The following is a 19,299-nucleotide window of genomic DNA, read 5'->3' as shown; positions in this document are numbered from 1 at the left end:
AAATGAAAGAAACCTCGATTATTGACACCTGAATATGCATGCCAGGGAATTCCAAACCAAAAGAAAGTAAAATAAATTTCACAAAGTCCAACCCATTAGATTGTACATTCCAAAGATATAAAATGCTAATAGACATTATTAGGCCTAAAATTAAACCCCAACAGATAGCCTTACCATCGTCAAAACCATATACCTAGACAAACACAACACATAAATACAGCACTTAGAAAGAAGTCGTAAACTAGAACTAATTACTTGCGTAATCGTTTCGATTTCGCGTCGCTTTTCGGACGAGCGCCTTCTCGGCGATGCCACGCATCTTGCGGCCAGATCCAGCCGCGAACTCGCTTCGCTTCGCGTTTCTCGCCGAGTTGCGGCTCGGGGATCCATATGTCCTTCGGATCAGAGAGGATGCGTTGCCGACTCAGCGCGCCGAGGCCGCCGACGTTCAGATGGCCGGATGGTTGGGAAGGGAGTGGTACGGCCTTGGATAGCATCAGGAGGAAGTAAAGGGCTAATGTGGCGGTCATGGGAACCCCCAGGCCGTGCGAAGCATCGTCTAGGAAGTTAGATGGGGAGACGCTGCGCGAATGCCCATCTGAGCCAGGCGTGACTGCGCGTGAGGCGGTGGTCGTGGAGGACTCCTTGGTAGCGATGGGGGATGAGAGTTCGAAGTAGCCGAAATAAGGCACATCGTCACCGTCATCGCAGCCAGCGCGCACGCAGACGAGTTCGATCTCAGTAATGATGAAGCCGTATCGGCAGGAGTGCTCGCGCATGCAACGCTGGAGATGGGCGAGGCCCTTGAGGTATTCTACCCTGCGGTGCGGGGGCTCGTTGCGCATAGCCGTGTTCCACCGATCGAAGCTCTTGGCGATTCCGACCACGCGACCGCGTGGGGAGCCGGTGGAGGTTTGTTCTGTGTCGGAAGTGTAGTTGGCAAGGAAGTGAGGGCCGTTGGCGACGCTTCGGCTGTTAGGGGAGATGGAATCGGGGGCAACGTAGAGTCTCATGTGGTCTGATCCTTGAGAGACTCGCAGAGCTGCATTCACGCGTGGTGCGTAGATGTCTCCGACAAGGCTGATCAGGGAGTTTTCGGATTCTGGGGATAGGCGGGAGGAGGGGATCAATGGTTGTGGGGTTAAGTGACCTGAGATTGGGGTTTTTAGAAGCTGGGTGAGGCCGTAGATCTCGTTGAACGTGGAAGGGGAGAAAGATGACCAGCTTCGTAATTGGCGAATATCCCACCAAAAGTAGTCGTGAAGGCCGCGGGTGGGACCGTAGTTAACGGTGCGGACCAAGTTGACAGCAGGGGTAGGGTCAGTTAGATAGGTAAGCAAGGTGGTTGATGATGGCGAGGGCATGGTTGGTGTCAGAAAGCCACCCACTGGGGACGGCTGAGCGCTGTGAACGCGGAGATAATCGTACTGAGGTGATGGCATGGCGGCATATGTGGCTTGTGATGGGAGGTTGATTGGACGAAGCATCCGCACCGGAGGAACTTGTCCATATGTAGGGAAGACAAAAGAGGCGGGATCAACAGGGCTAACAGGGGAGGCATCTGAATGAGAGACATACTTTGGAAGCTGTCTGTATGTTGGATAGCCATATCGAGACAAAGTGGCCTCGTCGATGCTAGAAGCAGAGCCAGAGCGAGAATGGCCAGAGGCATTCTTACGTTTAGCGGATGCGGTCAAGGCAATAGGTGATGACAAGCCAGATACAGGTGTCTGGTTCTGCACCGAGGCTGGGGAGATGGGTGAGATGAGCCCGTTGCAATCAGAAGCATCGATCACGTTTCGTGATAGAGAAGAAGGCCGGCTAGTGGGATATGGCATGAATCCTGGGGGGTTGCGAGTGTTGGACAAGACACGTCGGTGACGACGAGGCCCAACGTTGGAGACCGGCTCGACAACAACATCTTGCGTCCGAATCTTGGGCAAGATCTGAGGTCCGTGTTGGTGGTTGGGTGATATGCTTGGAGTGGTCACGCATGTCAAGACAGAGTCAGGAGATGAGCCCTGTGAATGGTTGGATGAGCCTGAATTATTGCGGCTATGCGCACTATCCACGAAGTGTAGTCTAGCCACACCAGGAGGCGTAGTAGGCAAGTAATACGAGTCTTCCAGAGACATCGTGGCTGGTCTAAGGATGATGTTAGTCATGGTGTCATGCATTGGATATCCCGAACCGAGTCAGATCGTACCTGCGCTAGTGAGAATATTACAACGAGGTCGAGTCAAGACAGTCGATAGTGCAAACAAGTATGGAGAGAGATGCCAGCTCTCCAGGTACAATGAGTCCAGCCCTATACTAATGGAGACAGAGGAGGGAGTGGAGGTGAAGTCAAGGCATAGATGTGAGGATATCAAGAGAGATTATGAACAACTAAAGACAACTTGCTTCGATGCAATCGAAGTGATGAAAGCATGAGCAAGGAGAAGAGAACGAGTATCCTCTGGGCACAGTGTGGTTGTTAAATGTTTGAGGCCAGCAGGTAAACATCAACAAGATCCGTCCGATTGTATCCAGACGGAGAAATCTGAAACACACGCCAGAGCTCCATCATGACGCCAAAGCATACTCCAGTTTCCTGTTCGGCTCCAGTCGAAACCACCAGGAGCGTTCGCAGCGGATCCATTCACGAACTGATGCCTCATCGTGAAGAACGATGTGCGAAACACCAGGATGGATTCAGGGCTTGACGTCGCGTGGGAGGATCTAAATTGGGAAGCTTTTGTGTTTCAAGCACGCGTATTTGGTTAGCTCCCATCGCCGTGCAGCTGGATTTTCCGGTGTCTACATGCTGGCGAGTATGTGGTGTTCTATATTCAGTAACATCAGGTTCGGAGAAGATGCTATTAATAACCACCGAGGGGGTGTGGATAGAGCGACACAGATTCGAGGCGAGCGCTATCCCGGGCCCAAGATAGCATTTTGTTTTGCCCTTGGCGGCAAGCAGAAGCGCTGCAAGAAACGAAGTAGAATGGCATACAGGAGGTACATCGGAGAGAGAGGTGTACTGTTTGGACAAGCGCCAAGGCCGAACCTATTGAGACGGCTTCATTTCCGTAAGCGCCGGCTTGCCCAGTTGAACGACGTGATAAAGCAACACCGCGTCGGTCTGGCAATCAGCGTGCGCGCTTCGACAGTTTCAGGATGCTCTGTTTCTATTTTGATAGCAGGCGCGCATAGGAGTTCGGGAGTCTGAGCCTGGGGCATCCGTCACAGTACGCGCTGCGTGCCCATCACGGCGCTATGCCCGCTCATTGGGCGTGCGCGGGGCCTATGAAACTCACGATGCTGGAAAATCCAGCGCTGTTCAGGCGAGGATTGGCCATCAGCCATCGCTGCACCGGCGCCACTGCGACGCGTGAGTCAATCATCAGCTTCAGAAGTCCAGGCGTGCGCTATGATAGTACAAGTTGAGTGTAGGATCAATCATCGTCAGCGATCGGAAGCCGTCCCGAAGTTTGAACAGCCTCAGGCAGCGTCTGATAGGCGCATGGGCCTGTCTGCATGTAAACAGCAGAGACGATCTCCAGGACCTGCCCACAGTCTCGCGCTGTGGTTGGCCCAGTGTTTCACGACGCTGTTTCATCGCTCGTGCGAGATTGAAGACCTCTGTGACACGTGAGTCACCGCGGTACGGGATCGATTGCGAAACAGTTTGCTTGTGGGACAACGTGATTAGTCTGCTCTACGTCGAATTAAATAAAGATTAAGATTAAGATTAAGATAAAAATAAACATAAACATAAGGATAAACTACAGCTTGGACCATCGGCGATAAAGTGTCCCCGTGTATATTATTAGATCACATTATATTCCGGTTCTTCTTCATGACAGCCAACAGGGGCAGCGTAAGTAAGTTTCTATAAACACGGCGTGCAAGGAGCAAAAAGAAAGAAAAACGTGATCCCCCGAAAGTCCAAAATTACGTCGCCCGCCAGACTTTTCCGACCAAATCAATACCATCTAGATCGGACAATAATAAACAGGACAAAATATGATGTCCAGATTCCGTTCCGAGGCCCCCAAACTGCTAATTCGTTTCATCGCATTAGGTCGATCGTCATTTTATCCATCATGCCTTGACGGCATATTTTCGTCGGAACATATCATCAACTTCGGTGAGATAGTATGTGCCAGAGACTATGGTTTCAGTATTGCCGGTAGGCTTGAAGTTCTTCTTCAAGTGAGCGTGCTCACGGAGCAAGCACATCTAGCATATGTGTTAATTTCGGAGGTCAAAAGCTGGATACGAGTAATATCACTTACAGCATCATAATCGGAAGGAGGAACGACACGGCGAGCCTTCAATCGCTTCTGCAAGTCTAAGTTTTTGGACAATGTGGAAACATCGCCAACAACCTTGACGCTGAACATGGAGCTAGCCAAGCCACTGCCGTAGCTGAAGAAAGCAACTCGCTTTGGCTGGCTAGGATCGAAGGAGATGTTAGACAGCATGCTAACAAGGCCTCCGTAGACACTAGCAGTATACATGTTGCCACACATGGTGGCAACCTGGATGGTAGGTTGCACTCTCTCGTTGAAGCGCTTCTTAGTCAGGCCCATAAAGGTCTTTTCCACTGTGCGGTCGGTCAAAGACTTCTCGTAGTCGAGCTCCCGGAGTTCGGCGGGAACATCGGCGAATGCTGGGTGGGAAGGATTGGCGAGGAAGTCGTTGTAGAGCATGCGGGCGTATGACTTGGACACCAGCTTGCAGGTAGGCGCATGGAAGAGTACGTGGTCGAAGCGGTCCAAGGGAGTTTCGGCGTCCGAAACAACTCCATTGGTTCCGTTCTTCTGCTGCAGGGTGTGTTCGCGGGCATTATAAGCCTTGTAGCAGGCGTCCACGGCTTCGGTGTAGCATCGGAGGGAAAAGTGGCCATCGACAACGGGGTACTCGCTTGTCAGATCGGGCTTGTAGAAATCGTAGGCGTGGGTGATGTAGCTGCCACGGAGACCAGGCTCGAAAACGATGGGGGCGTCCGGTCCAATGAGCATGGCAACACAGCCGGCACCCCCAGTAGGGCGTGCAGTTCCCTTAGCGTAGAGAGCAATGTCACCGCACACGACGACGGCATCACGACCGTCCCAGGCAGAGGACTCGACCCAGTTGATGCTGTTGAAGACCGCATTGGTTCCTCCGTAGCAAGCATTGACGGTATCAACACCCTCCACATTCAGGTTGCCAGACTTCTCAAACAGCTGCATGAGCACCGACTTGACCGACTTGGATTTGTCCAGAAGAGTCTCGGTGCCGACTTCCAGACGTCCAATCGAGGTGGGGTCGACATTGTATTTGCTGAAGAGGGAGGAGAGGGTGGTGAGGGCCATGGAGTAGATGTCTAATTAAAACAGCCGTTAGCAGAGCTCCTAGATTGTGTTTGTGATTGCATCTTACCTTCACGGTCATCGCAGAAGCTCATCTGAGTCTGGCCCAGGCCGATGGTGTATTTGCCTTCGCTCACGCCATCGAATTTCTCCAGCTCAGCCTGGTCAACGCACTATCGGGGCGGTTAGCGAAATATCTCCGTAAAGCAGAGAGCTCCTGGCAGGGACCTACCTGGCTGGGAAAGTAGATCTCAATGGCTTTAATGCCAATGTTCTGAGGACGGGACATGGTGGAGGCGGGGTGAATCCAAGAAAATTCAGGCTTCAGACAGTCTGGGTTCGGCCACGTGCGATTTCCGTAGTCTTCTTAGCTCTATATGCAAAAGCGTCTAAAACACAAGCTGACAAGCACAGGGAGGAGGAATTGAAGAGGGCAAAAAGCAGGTGTCGCGCAGAGAAAGAGAGGTGGTCGGGGTCGCTAAGGGGCAGGAGCATCCGACAATCTTAAATAATAATACTAGTAAATTGTAAAAAGAATAGGAGTCTGGAGGGGGGGGTGGAACCCGGTCACGATTCGCCCACGCGCTGAGCCCACTGGTCCACTGTCCCTTCCACGGTTTTCAGTATTACTTTTGAAAACTACATAGAGAATAATATTTCATTTCATTCCAATTCATTTCAATTTCAATATGAGATGCTTTTCGCCTTTTCCGTCTGTGCGATGTCGAATAAACGAGGCCGAATAAAGAAAAAACCCTGACCGCCAGTCGGCGTGCAAAAGGGATCCCCAGACTGCTTTTGGCACTGGCTAACTTTTTGCATCCTTTTTGCACCTTTTGCACCCTTTTGCGTTTGTTCATGCTCGCTTTTGCATTGACGTACATCCGCTAAGCCCTGAACAGGAAAACGCCCTGGCTAGTGTCGTCTAGCCAGCCAATAATGTATACGGAACTCGCCCCCACATATACTCCAATGTTCCCTCTTAACTAGTTACCATCTGCTACCACTACATACGGAGTGCTAATTACATGACGGATATATGTATAACACGACTTAGGATTGAAATTCGGGAATCACACGGTCTATCAGTCTATCAGTCTCTACCTTGTGACTGAGGGGACTTGGAAATTAGATCGCAATGGACTGACTATCGCTAACTATCGACGACTAGTCCAGGCAGCTGTTTTCAACATTGAAGCCCCTTTTCAAGAACGGCATTGTGTTGAGACAATTGCGTTGTGTCGGCGTTGACTCGGCAATAGCTCGAGATCATATTAGTTGTCTAATTATTCCGTTACCCAGAGATGCCAATAATCAAGGTAGGCATTCCGATGTCGGGCGCCCGGGAATGCGTTCGGGCATAAATCAGAGTGTTATCAGATTACTTAGCATTTTGCTTAATTCGGATACTCTCGAAATAACGGATGTCTTATTTTACAAGCTTTTGGTTTAAAATTGAATTTCGACTAGTTAGAGGGTGGCTGGCATTCCCGGATGCTGAAAGCATTCCCGATTCTATTCTCATTTGATCATTCGATAGTCGATTTCAGATGTCTGTTGATGCAATAAGGGCCATCCAAAGTATTGTATTACATATGTATCGGTCGACTATAGTTCGCACATGTACATAGCCGTGGATAGATCAATTAATCTCACTGTATATATTTGAAGTCACGCCGCAACCACGTGCACGTGCATTTAACTATCAATTTCTTGGCAACATCAATTTTCAACGCATCCTTGATGTCAATGATCTTCAATGCGCTGATGCTCAATTATTCAAATATTCACTGCCCCTAAAGGTATTCTACTTTAATTCCAACACCGTCTCATTACTCAATGTTGGTTCAATGCGGCCCATGTTCCAGATGTTCGCGACACACTCTATCTTATCAATGTTCTAGAACAGCGAGCGCATGTATTTGCTAGTCTACATGTGCACATCTGGTAGACATGGACGTTAGGATTTTGGCGATAATGATTCTAGACAAGATCAAAATCATACATATGTCCGTATGTGCATATGTAGTTGAATGGGGGTTCGGCTCCTTGCATTGGTGCTGCCTGCAGCACTTGGCGGCCGACTGCGCCACGCGTCCAAAACGTTGGTTAAACGCAGCGGGAACCTAACTCGGCCAACGACTCCTGTATCACGGTTCACATTCACCTCACCTCACTTCTACGAGATCACGACAATCAACCACCTCCACCGCCTCAACCCCCTGCATCGCCTGTGCACCCCGACATTCATTGCGATATCCATCCTATACCGGTTTGTCTCTCGCTACAACTCTCGTAGAAGCAGTTTCGCTATGCTTCTCAGTACCGTGCACTCGTTCTCCAGATCATGATCCCGGATGCTACGTTATCCTTAATCTCCGTGTAGCAGCAGGGCTCCGTAGAGCTCTGTCAATCCCATCTCGGCAATGGGCGACGAAAAGGTTCAGTATGAGCATTTGCCCATCCCGACCTACGAAGAGGCCACTTCGTCCCGACCGGGCTCCTCGCACCTGGGACCAGAACATTCCAGCGATGATTTAGAGAGGCAGGGCCTCCTCCAACATGGCAGCTCCAGCGATAACAGGCCGACTCGCAATGGAGGCTACCAACCGCCGACCGTGGAATCTGCGCGCTCGAGTATTGATTATCTGGCCTCGTCGGCTGAAAACACTCCGCGCGAATCGATGGAGGAGCTACGACGGGAGCTACATGAAATGGACGTGGACGATTCCGGTCAATCATCGTCTCAGTCTACTCGACCGCCGCTGCGCCATCGCTTTTCAAAACAATTTTCTAGTCTAACCAAAACATTGTCATACATACAGTTTCCGTTTCGAAATATGTTCCCGCGATTACGATTCCGATATGACTTTTGGCGAATACCAGTAAACGAAGATGGACAAGGCTGTATAATTATTCTTCGTGTTGTCGGTCTTCTGCTTGTCGTCTTGATAATATATATCTTCTTTGTGTCCGATTTATTCACGATGGGCTCTCGCTTGAGCGTCGGCCAGTCCTACACTCCATCTTCCGTGGAAAACTTCGTCCAGAGCCATATCAATCAAACGAATATCGCCGAAAACCTGGACAAGGTGACGCAATATGCACATATTGCGGGAACTGAGGGAAGTTTCGTGCTAGCGGAGTGGATCGAACAGGAATTTGCCAGGGCCGGGTTGGAAGAAATTGAAATGGAAGAGTTTCAAGTGTACCTGAATTATCCACGGCCCGATGGTCGTCGTGTTGCTATAGTCGATCCTCCGAACTTGGCATGGCAAGCTGCTCTTGATGAAGATCAGGCATACAAGGACCCACCGCGCCAGCAAACACTTGTTTTCCATGGTCACTCCAAGTCCGGCAACGTTACTGGCCCGCTAGTATACGCCAACTATGGGTCTCGCGAAGACTTTCAAAGACTGGCTGATAATGGCGTGTCTTTGAACGGATCAATTGCCCTGGTACGATACTACGGCACCCAAGGAGACCGAGCGCTCAAGGTCAAGGCTGCTGAACTAGCCGGCGCTGCTGGGTGTATCATCTATTCTGACCCAGCCGAAGACGGCTTTGTTCAGGGACCAGCCTATCCAGATGGTCGATATATGCCGAAGGATGGTGTGCAGAGGGGAGCTGTTAGTCTTATGTCCTGGGTAGTGGGTGATGTCCTCTCACCAGGCTTTGCCTCAACCCCAGATGAGAAGAAACGGTTGTCGCCAGGAGAAAGTTTAGGTCTAGTCCAGATACCGAGTATTCCAATCGCCTGGCGCGACGCACAAAGATTATTGCAAGTCCTCAAAGGCCATGGCTCAAAAGTGCCTGCGGATTGGGTGGGTGGCGTCCCGGATATTCTAGAGTGGTGGACTGGTGATCACTCATCGCCAAAAGTCAACCTGATGAACCTTCAGGACGAGGTTGAACGGCAACCGATCTATAACGTTATTGGGAGGATTACTGGTATGGAACAGCCGGAAAAGAAGATCGTTGTTGGTAACCACCGAGATTCGTGGTGTTTTGGTGGCGTGGATCCAGGAAGTGGTACTGCCACTTTCTTGGAAGTAGTACGTGTTTTTGGAGAGTTACGGAGCCTCGGATGGCGTCCTCTCCGAACCATCGAATTTGCGAGCTGGGATGGAGAAGAATACAACCTCATCGGATCCACAGAACACGTTGAAAATGAGATTGATAGTCTGCGAAAAGATGGATTTGCATATCTCAATGTAGATGTTGGCGTAAGCGGGGACTCTTTTGAAGCTTCTGGGTCGCCCCTCTTCCAACGCATCCTCTATCAAGTCATGAACCGCATAGGAGATGGTGCGGCGAACAAAACACTCAAAGAAATTTGGGATGATCAAGGCCAGAATTTCGCTGCGTTAGGTGCTGGCAGTGATTATGTCGCATTCCAAGACATGGCAGGAACCTCTAGCATCGACTTCGGTTTTAGCGGAGCGCCTTTCCCGTATCATAGCTGTTATGAGAATTTTGAATGGATGACTCGATTTGGCGATCCTGGTTTTGAACATCACCGGATGTTGGCTGAGTTCTGGGCATTATTGCTTTTGGAGCTTGTGGATAGCCCTATATTACCCTTTGATTTGATAGCGTATGCAACCGATGTTGCAAAATATGTCGGCGACCTAGAGAAATATGCCAAATCGAAAGGCGTTCCTCTCAAACCAGCGCCGCAGACACGACAGCGAGCCGAGACTGTGGATCTGAAGCCGCTATATGATGCGGCAGGAGTGTTCCAAACCAACGCAGCCGAGTTCCAAGCATGGGAGCAGGCCTGGTATACCACAGTGTACGGCTCAGGAGGATTCGAGAGTAATGTGCTAGGAGTACAACGTATTAACCATAACAACCGTATAGCCGATTTTGAGACGAATCTTTTAGACCTGTCCGAGGGCGGCGGAGTAAGTCACTACCTATCTTTCACCATACTATGTATTAACAATTTTCCAAGGTTCCCAACCGCACACAATTTAAACACGTTCTTTTTGCCCCTCAAACCTGGTCCGGTTACGACGAGGGCAACTTCCCTGCCATTCGAGACGCCATCGACACTGGAAATTGGAACGCAACGCAGTCCTGGATTAACCGAGTAGCGGAAATAATCACAGTAGCGAGCTTGAATCTGAATCGGTAACTGAATTATACGCCCAGCGATACTTACTTTTTTCATTCATATCATTTTCTCTTTTTTGTTTATCGATCGAGGATCCTCTTCCTCATACTCTCATACTTGTACATGCTACTACTATTACCCATTAGCTCTCTTCTGTGTATAAAGATAATTTCTCACCCTCGATGTCTGTATCATCGTCTATGCGGCATACCCTCTTTTCAATTCTCGTCTACTGCAGTGGTTATATTTGGTATGAATATTTCCCCGTGTTTGTCTATTGTCGTTTACAAAGAACCTGTTCTGAACGTCTTGAGGTTGGTGATGTTGCTTATTTGTTGTTCGTGTTGATAGAACAACCATTATATTGTAGGGTCAATGGTGTTTGTGAATAATATGCTCTAAACCTTTTTCATTGCCATTTCAGTGTTCAAATGTTGCCCCTTGAAAAGATCTAGGTTCAGATATTTATCTGAAAGCATGTTCCAATATTCATACTTGCTCCCTAAGAGGTAAGCTATGACGAACCCTAGCGTATCAACTGAAGTCGCTAGATTGAAGGCGAACCTTTTCCATTAAATGTAATACCCCAAAAAAGGTTCCGTATGCGCATATATTGGGCCAATGCAACTAAATCTGCTGTTGCTATCATGTCCACCTGATCCTTTAATGAAGCCTTTGGTAATTTCATTTTCTTCTTACTGAAAGAGTCTTAATAGAGATAATAGGGCATAATATATCAATCAACGAATCAATCTAATTTTGAGATGGCACCGCATTATCAAACCACATGAAATGAATCCAGGCCATGTGGATATGTTTAGGTTGAGAGTTAGAGCTGGGCGATGCCAAAATACGTTTGACGAGAATGTTTACAAAAGCCAAATGTGGAGCCAATGGCTGACTCTAAGGGAGTCAAAGACTTGAAAATCCAAAGCTCAATTCGATTGACTCAACTAAAAGGAATAAAATTCCGGGGTATTATCCTCCTCGAGACAGGCCGCAAAAAGCAACATACTGCAACAAATTCCGCAAAAATCATGTATGTAACCAACAAACAATCCAAAACGCCTGAAAAGCTTGGAGTTGAGAAGAAGCTGCCAGCCAGATTGATCAACAAGAAAAACAAACAAGGAGAGCCCCGCTGTTAATAATAGAGAATCGGTCATTAAGGCTGAAAAAGGACTGCATGAATAGAATGAGATTGGAGGACCGGTAATGCTTTGTAGAATGACAGAAAGAATATGGAGAATTCCGTAATCTCCAGATGCAAACAGAATGCATATGATATGTATGATATGATGATGAGATAAGTGTCGTTTTGGCAAGAGGATATGAGGATGAAAAAAGAACGCCTAGAATGATGCCGGGGAAATATAAATGATTGCTCCATGCCTGTTGTCTGGATATGATACGTAGAGGGGTTTGAGAAATGAATAGAATTAATAGGATGGTTTATTTTCGGAAATTGTCGACACTTAAAGTCGGTATTTCGACTAGGTCATCGGTTGGAACACCCTCGTCGCGTCTTCGATCGTAGAAATTGTCGCATTCTGATACAACTATCGCCCATTCTGCAAGCGCGCGGCCTGCGTACTTACTAGCAACCAAATGCTCGTTGCGAAGTTTGCTGACGTCAATGGCTTCCGTTTCGTCGACCGATATTTTGTTGGACATGTATGATTCATTTGTGCTGGCGTTGGACCCGTCCGTGTCTCGCTGGTCACCTTTCAATTCGTCAATGCTGCCCTCTGCTCCGGAGTCGTCGTCTGTTGTTGAGTCATGTAGAGTCTTGGATCGAATATATTGAATATGATGGAGGGTGCCGTTAGGGAGGGTCGGGGAAAACAAGCGTCTGTTTTTGCTTGGAGGGGTATACTGTTGCCATTCCAACGAGAACTTGAAGATGTATTGTTGGTGTGGGGTCTGCAGCTCTTGAAAACTGTCGCTATCGTCACCGGGTTGGCTGCCACTGTCTTGAGAACTGGAGCTAACTGTTGGTGTAATGACGTCGCCCATGAAATTGTCCATTGGGTTTATATCGTTTTCATCAGAGCTACCAGGCGGTGTTACCTCCCCAGGCTTTGGATTGTTGACTCCAGCAAACATGTTTTTCAACATGTTCCACCTGCGTCTTGGTGCTGACTGGGACTCAGAAGGAAATCCATTGGGATCGACCGTGAGAACGCCGTGACTGCGATAACTACCATTGCTTAATGTTGACTGCGGAGTGCTGACCCGGTCAAATGAAACAAATAGGTTGGTAGGAGAAGGTTGTTGATTGTCACAGCGAATGATCAGGATTCTTCGACTGGGAGCTGGACTGCACGGAGCGGAAGATAATTGCGCCTTTCTTTCTTTTGCTGCCCTTGATTGGAAGGATAAGTAATAAGCCCAGACCTGTTCCAACTTGTCGAGAAGAAGCTCATAAATGTCACTGTCATATGTTAGCAAAAGCTGACTCGACATTAGCAGCTCAACTTACGAATCCACGGATGACGGATCTTCATTGAACCGTGCAACCCTCCAGCAAAGTAAGCGATGGAAATACGACCGCACCATAGGACTCCAATGGCTAAAATAATGGTAGAAGTAATTGTCGTTGAGTAAGAACTGCTCACAGAGATCACGATGTCGTTGAGAATCGGAGGTCCATGTCTTCCAAAGAGAGAAAACGAAAGCAAAAAGTCGAACCTCGGTCAAGGAATTCTGACTGCGGGCCATTTGCTTACAGACATCCATCCAAAACGGCCAATCGAAGATGTCTTCTTTGATTTTGCGGCAGTACTGGTTGATCAAGGGAGCTGCTTCTTCTACAAAATCGCATAGGACAAAGCAAGCATTGTGGTCAAACAATGACGTCCTCCGTGCAGCAGTCTTTAATGTACGCATAAATGAATCGGCATAGATGCGGCGCGCTTGTGTAGATTCCTGTGACGGGTCTGTGAAAAGGTCTCGCAAAAGGATTATCAGTCGGTTCTCAGCCATAGAACGATGGCGGTTTGCAGCTCCCAATGGCAACGTAGACATGGCTGTATCAGGAGCTTCCATTAAATCGTCAAACGTGACCGAACTGGTGGCAAAAGCGTTTTCAGGCATCTGCGGAGACGATTGGCGATAAAGAGTGTCTTCCAAAACGACCAATAGTTGGCCTTGTACTGACACCATGCCTGGCGCAAAAATTCGTTGTGATTTCTGCGTCTTTGTGGATAAGAAGTCGCAATGAAGGACATGGAAATGCTTGATGAAAACGAAGAATAGGTCACTTTCTCGCCCACACCAACGTGACACCCATGGGCCATGCCATTGAATTTGCACCGCACTCAAAGGTAAATTTGGTGGTTGACGCAAATGCCGTATAGCCGTAGTATGTGAAAAGAAAGATAGTGGTCTGACAGGCAGAGGAAATGCCATGGCAATATCATGAGCAATCGATCTTCCTCCCAGTCCTTTATGAACTGATGGGTCGGCAAGGATTCTGCGATAAACATCGGAGGGAGTATTCCACAGTCGCACTAGCATATCGGCAATTCCAGGACAAAAGTAGAATGCATAGGCGCATGCTTTTCCGCAGAAAGACACCAGGCTAGCTGGTGCATGCCTCATAGACATTCTTTCCACAACGAACGACATTTGAGAGAGCAAGTTCTGGTTAAAAATGTTCCTGACGTTGTGATAAATCGACTCCACCAAAAAATCAGACGATTCTGATTCCAACGAGGACTTAGAGCTGCCAGCAGAGGAGTCATGTACCCTATAAGGCATTCGCCACTCCTTTCGCATCATAATGCCTGCCATAGCTTCTAAATAGACGGGTCGGTCAGTTCCAGATACCGATTGATGATGGTTTCCATGCAGCATAGCTAATAACGCAGTCCACCATTTATTCCAAATATTTACTCGGCGGTCAAGATCTTCCGGTCGCAGACTGTCGAGTGATGGGTGAGAAGCATATCGAGCGAGGAAAGGGAGAAGCGAAGAGCGAATCACGTTGGCTTTCAAGTTGGTTGACTTGGCTTGGAATCTATGTAAATCCGCTTCCAAGACTCTGAAAACAGTCCATAGTTCGTCTTTCTTTCGCGGCGGTTCGACAGTTACAGGAACTGAAATGACAGGGGCTTTAGGGAGCGGTGGCAGAGTTGCAGTTGATATATGTTGTCGCATCATCTCGTCCAGCGACTTTCGGCTACGGAGAGAAGGAGATGACGATGCGGAAGGATCTGCGGACTTGCTTCGGGGAACGAAAGCGCTTAATGGACGTCGTGTCTTTTTGTTTATAGATCTCCTGGGGCTTTCGGCCGAATCCACGGATGCCCCTTTGTCATCGGAAGTACCGCTTTGCAATGACACGCCGTCTGCGTCTCGTAAATGTGAACCCGGCGTTGGAGACTGTTCTCGTGAACGAGATGCTCTTCTCTTAGACTCAGTACTCCCTGGTGAGGGGGACCGAGAGCCTGCCATCCAGGAAACCCGTGCCAACGTAGCAATTTTCCCAGAGACAGACCGAGCCTTCGTAGGTCTGACTGGTATAGTCTGTCGGCTCTCCCCACCATTAGTCTCCATGCTGTTTGCAGTCCCTACATTGGTGGACTTTTCCTTCAACGTGTTGCCGTTTGAAGAGCTTGCAACGGTGGTTTTGGATGGGGAGCTTCTGGTGGCTGCTGGTTTGGGTTTGTTTGGTGAGCGGAGAGTCACTCTCCGAAGAATTTCCTTGCCAGCAGAGAGGTTTTCTTTGAACGAGGAGTCGTTTTTGGACGAGAGACTAAGATCGGAGAAAGTCCTCTTCACGCCGGGTGAGCTGGGACCATGATCAGACTCGTCTTCCTTTGTGGAATCGAAGCTCGCGGCTCGGTGAAACAACGGTCTTGGGATGGGTTCAGTTGAGGATTGAGTCGACAATGGCTGAGGCTGGAAAGGACGCTGCTGGACTTCAACGGGGCCTGAGTGAAGTGCCATTGCCAGCGGCTCTTGTTGATTCAATGCTGTCTAGAGAGACCAGCTCTCCACGACCCGATGACGCCGGAAAGGTTCAGATCATACACATAGTTTGGGAACGAGAGTATTCGTGTCCTCCCTTTCGTCGGGACTATTTTTGACGCTGTCGGGTGTCGGCGGGTGTAGGTATGCTGAGCACGACAGGAATGTTGGAGGTTTTAGGTGGGTGCGGTATCAAGATAGCGGGCAAGACAAAAAGATTGCTGGCTGAGCGTTGTCGCGGATGTTTCGGATAGTGTGGAATATACAAGGAGAATGTAGCGTAGTATACGCGATCAATCCAAACAGAAAAGGAAAAGCGGAGGAAACGACTGATTGCGGTGGTAAGATGAGATACGACTGACGTTGGGGTCCGAGCTATTAAGTGCTATGCAAGTAACTGGGACAGACGGACAGTTGCTGTGAATGCAACCACGAATCAAGACGAGATGAGACGATTTTGGGGGAACGAGCGAGAAATCGACAAGGCAGAAACAGGCAGCGAGGGGAAGGTTGAGGGAGGGGGCGCGGACAAAGTACGTACAGCAGGCAGAGGTAGCAGTGACAGCGAAAGTGAAACAACGGTCAGCGCGCGGTTGGAATGAAGGCGGGCGGCTGCTGCATAGCTTAGTACGTAACGTACTTGCTTACCACTTACCTCCCTGGCCTGTCCGCCTGCGATCGCTCCGATCAGATTCGATCCCTTATTTTAGATGCATAATCCTGCATCTTTCTGTTCTGCATTCATTGAACAATTCTAATACATAATACATTACAATTCCACCCGCAGATACATGACTGCGGGACCATGTACACACTGCACTGTTGGTCCTCATCCGCACCCATCATCAACATCGAATCACCTGCGATAATAATCATCTCCCAGCGCAAAGATGCGTCCCATGAATACTAATAGCACTAGCAAACCCCCTTCCCTTCTTTCTTGAGGATAGAAATATGAATTGTGGAGCAAATCCGTATTCATTGACAATAGTGCCGAGAACTACCACCGACCATCGCGTCTTTCTCGTCCAATCTGGCCTGCACGGCTGTCCGCTTGGTCCACGTACCAGCTTGCTCTAGGGCAGGCTAGTCAGCAGGCAATGCCAAGCAGCCTCCTGGGGGGTTAGCACCGCTATTGTTAGGGGGCTTGACCTTATTGCGCCTTGCCAGTGGATGCGCACAAAGGCTACTTAATTAGTACTTAGTCTTTCGACGACTTGGTACTAATCAGTGAGTGGATCGAGGAGCTGAAGCAGCTGTCTACGATGCAAGACTCTCCCATGGGACTAAATAATGGCATCAGTGATTGATTAATTAAGTATTGTCAATATTGCACGGAACTCTTCTGGGACTTTCAGCGGTGAAGAAAGCTCCAAACTGGACGGACTATTCTGCCGGTTCAGCTTGCCAGCTCATACATATGCACCCCGTGCCTCGTATGCTCATAGTCTCGCTCGTTCGTATTACGACTCGACTAGATTTGCTTGCTCTGCTTAGCCACAAGCCACAGATGACTCCGAGTGCGGCGGCAATCGCCTACAAGCGAGAACTTTAAACAGACTGATCTGGCATTGAGTTCCTAGTATCATTTAGCGAGCTGCGATGATTCATGCACGGCGTGGCGTGGCATGGTACAGGTATGGAGATCGCCTCGCCGCCGGTGGAGAATAATTCCAAGCTGTCGGAGTGGGAAGGGAGACATGGCGATCAGCCTCACCAGTTCGCAGGGCCATGTCGTGCTTTTCCTCTTTTTAATCGACCTGCTCACTCTGATTAATCTCCCGAGTCCCGAATGAGCGGGAAAAGCTGAATACGTAGATTAGCCTTCGCTCTCATCACTGGGTGTCCCGTAGCATCCGCTGATTGAGTTTCTTTTATACTTAACATGTGCGCAGCCTGGGCAGCAACAACTAGACCAATTCAGACACTTGGCCCGTTCGGGAATGGCGTACGCATATGCAATGCGCATGCTTCACAGGTTGACAGCAGGATGTTGTATCAATTAGTTGATTATTTCGTGCTTGCCCTTCACCGATACCTAACATCTGTGTATAAGTTCAAGCAGGGATACATGATAATTAAATCGAGAGCTCTTCCATTTGCCGCGCGGTCTGACTGTCAATATTCATAAATATTCATAATTAATTTTGTCGTAAATATTTACCATGTCAATATCTATTTGTACATCAAGACAGCCAAGGCCGTGCTTGGTGGCAGGTTTTCGAACAGGCCCGTCCAAAGCTACATGTACATCTAACAATCAATTGATAGTGGAGTCAAAACAAATTCTTTGAGCTCACAGCTCATTCAATAAATAATATTATATGTATTATGTACCTTAGATTTCAACCTGATCATAAAATCATTGCTCAATCAACAAGTCCAGTGCATTGTTACATATCAATTGATGTGCCTATGTACATCAATTGATATGTAGCACGTACTTCAAAAGCTACATGCAAGGAGGCTGGCTATGCATAATAGAAAAAGCTACATCAATTATAGATGTGAGAAACTTGCCAAGACACCACATTGGAAAGGGGGATTTTTGAATATTTTCCCTGGGAATATAGGAATTCCACCTTGCATTCAATCGATTGTTGCTCGTTCACCTCGCGTCTAGGTCATCAAGTGCCTGTTAAATTGAATTGGTACGTAGTCCCTGGAATGCCGTTATATTTCTATAGATTGGTCAACTGGTATACTTACTGGTTAATAATATGAGAGTTTGGAGGAGTTGCAAACACGGTTTTCAACTGCTGTATGTTATAACTGAGTAATCGCAATGACGAGGCAGCAATTGGTTATTATTTACTCACCGAATCCAAGCCACGAGCCCATGATTCAAAACAATGCACAAAGGCAACGTCAAACAAGCTACTTTAGTATATCACTGGCATCTCGCACGTGAGTTGTTGCGTTAGATTCGGCTTATAGCAGGGCTAGCGCCCTAAACAAGAAACAAAGACGACACCCAACTCATACACCGCCAATACAAAGGAAAAAGATAAAATTTGACTTTCGAAGCTGGTTTTGATAATAATTTACACGCTTCAATTGAAGGGACAGTATAAGCGAATCTACCGAGACAAAAACAATCTCTGGTATTTCCACACTAGACAGACATGTAGCTCCCAAGACTATGACAAAACAAGAAATCCCGGAATATATCTGCAATGTATCAAAGTTCACACGCTCGTAGTCGGTCGATGTATTGTTCCACCTGACCCCCACGAAAAAAAAAAGAAATCCGGTCTTGATGATATATGCGTTCTAAGGACCCGGTAATAATAATTGTTTCTTTTTAACACGCCACACACTTAGTGAGAAGCGGGTTGCGCATCTTCCACATCCTCTTCGAACCAGCTCTCCTCCTTGGGGGCAGCTTCGCCGGCTGCGGCCTGGCCTTCAACCTCGACTTCCTGGGTCTCGTAGGCTTTCAGGTCGTTGGCGATGTTGGACTCTTCGGGGGATGGAGGGGGCTTGGGAGCGCTGAACTTTTGGACGTGGGCATCGGCATCACCGGGCTTGATGGGCTTGGGCTTGTAGGCGCGGAGTTCCTTGAGGTAAAGGTCCTGGACGGGGTCTGCTGTGTGTTGATTCGAGGTCAGCTCAATTCCAATTGCAGGCAATGCCATGATACCGCAGTCGCAGGGCGGGGACATCAAGTCGAGAAAGAAGTTCTGCATAAAATTTTGCGCATAGAGGGAAGATTCACGTACCCCGGCGTGTAGCAGTGGTCAGGAAGGTGCGGTAGGAAACGCCAACGGACTGACGGCTGGCTCGGGTGAGCAGCGAGCGCTGTAATTACGCCGGCCCCGGTTAGCAATCTGGGTCCAATTTGAAAGGAGCCGTTAGCTTACAGAG

General features: G+C 48.5%; 5 protein-coding genes across 5 annotated transcripts; 1 reads left to right on the top strand and 4 right to left on the bottom strand.

The window, feature by feature from the left end:
- Positions 1-251: 251 nt before the first annotated feature.
- BGW36DRAFT_300063 (uncharacterized protein) lies at positions 252-2,135 on the bottom strand (the record flags this gene model as incomplete). Its single annotated transcript, XM_046211592.1, has 1 exon — positions 252-2,135. The coding sequence occupies one exon, from the start codon at positions 2,133-2,135 to the stop codon at positions 252-254; it is 1,884 nt and encodes a 627-aa protein (XP_046070065.1).
- A 1,558-nt stretch (positions 2,136-3,693) lies between these two features.
- On the bottom strand, positions 3,694-5,796 carry BGW36DRAFT_193246 (putative hydroxymethylglutaryl-CoA synthase Erg13). Its single transcript, XM_046209810.1, has 4 exons — positions 5,572-5,796; positions 5,410-5,512; positions 4,281-5,353; positions 3,694-4,224 (listed from the first exon to the last, which is right to left on the bottom strand). Exons 1-4 carry the CDS (start codon positions 5,626-5,628, stop codon positions 4,087-4,089), a joined length of 1,371 nt encoding a protein of 456 aa, XP_046070064.1. The 5' UTR covers positions 5,629-5,796; the 3' UTR covers positions 3,694-4,086.
- A 1,969-nt stretch (positions 5,797-7,765) lies between these two features.
- BGW36DRAFT_428819 (putative glutamate carboxypeptidase Tre2) lies at positions 7,766-10,479 on the top strand (the record flags this gene model as incomplete). The annotated part of the gene is made up of 2 exons (XM_046220607.1): positions 7,766-10,246; positions 10,297-10,479. 2 exons carry the CDS (start codon positions 7,766-7,768, stop codon positions 10,477-10,479), a joined length of 2,664 nt encoding a protein of 887 aa, XP_046070063.1.
- A 1,431-nt stretch (positions 10,480-11,910) lies between these two features.
- Positions 11,911-15,411, bottom strand: BGW36DRAFT_298792 (uncharacterized protein; the record flags this gene model as incomplete). The annotated part of the gene is made up of 2 exons (XM_046211468.1): positions 11,911-12,892; positions 12,941-15,411. The coding sequence occupies 2 exons, from the start codon at positions 15,409-15,411 to the stop codon at positions 11,911-11,913; spliced, it is 3,453 nt and encodes a 1,150-aa protein (XP_046070062.1).
- A 3,341-nt stretch (positions 15,412-18,752) lies between these two features.
- Positions 18,753-19,233, bottom strand: BGW36DRAFT_300075 (putative mitochondrial F1F0 ATP synthase subunit Atp14; the record flags this gene model as incomplete). Its single annotated transcript, XM_046211594.1, has 2 exons — positions 18,753-19,021; positions 19,155-19,233. Coding segments are annotated over 2 exons (348 nt in total), but the record flags the coding sequence as incomplete, so codon positions are not given.
- Positions 19,234-19,299: the final 66 nt, after the last annotated feature.

The sequence above is a fragment of the Talaromyces proteolyticus genome (genome assembly GCF_021365285.1).
Source record: "Talaromyces proteolyticus strain PMI_201 chromosome Unknown BGW36scaffold_8, whole genome shotgun sequence".
NCBI classification, from domain to species: domain Eukaryota; kingdom Fungi; phylum Ascomycota; class Eurotiomycetes; order Eurotiales; family Trichocomaceae; genus Talaromyces; species Talaromyces proteolyticus.
This window is presented reverse-complemented; position numbering and strand designations above follow the sequence as displayed.

What these genes read in the sequence shown, in the direction of transcription:
- BGW36DRAFT_193246 (XM_046209810.1), bottom strand. Translation starts at nt 5,628, where the DNA reads ATGTCCCGTCCTCAGAACATTGGCATTAAAGCCATTGAGATCTACTTT. An exon ending in AGATCTACTTTCCCAGCCAG is followed by an intron (nt 5,513 to 5,571) that starts GTAGGTCCCTGC and finishes CCGCCCCGATAG; the next exon opens with TGCGTTGACCAGGCTGAGCT. An exon ending in CTCCTTCCGATTATGATGCT is followed by an intron (nt 4,225 to 4,280) that starts GTAAGTGATATT and finishes CACATATGCTAG; the next exon opens with ATGTGCTTGCTCCGTGAGCA.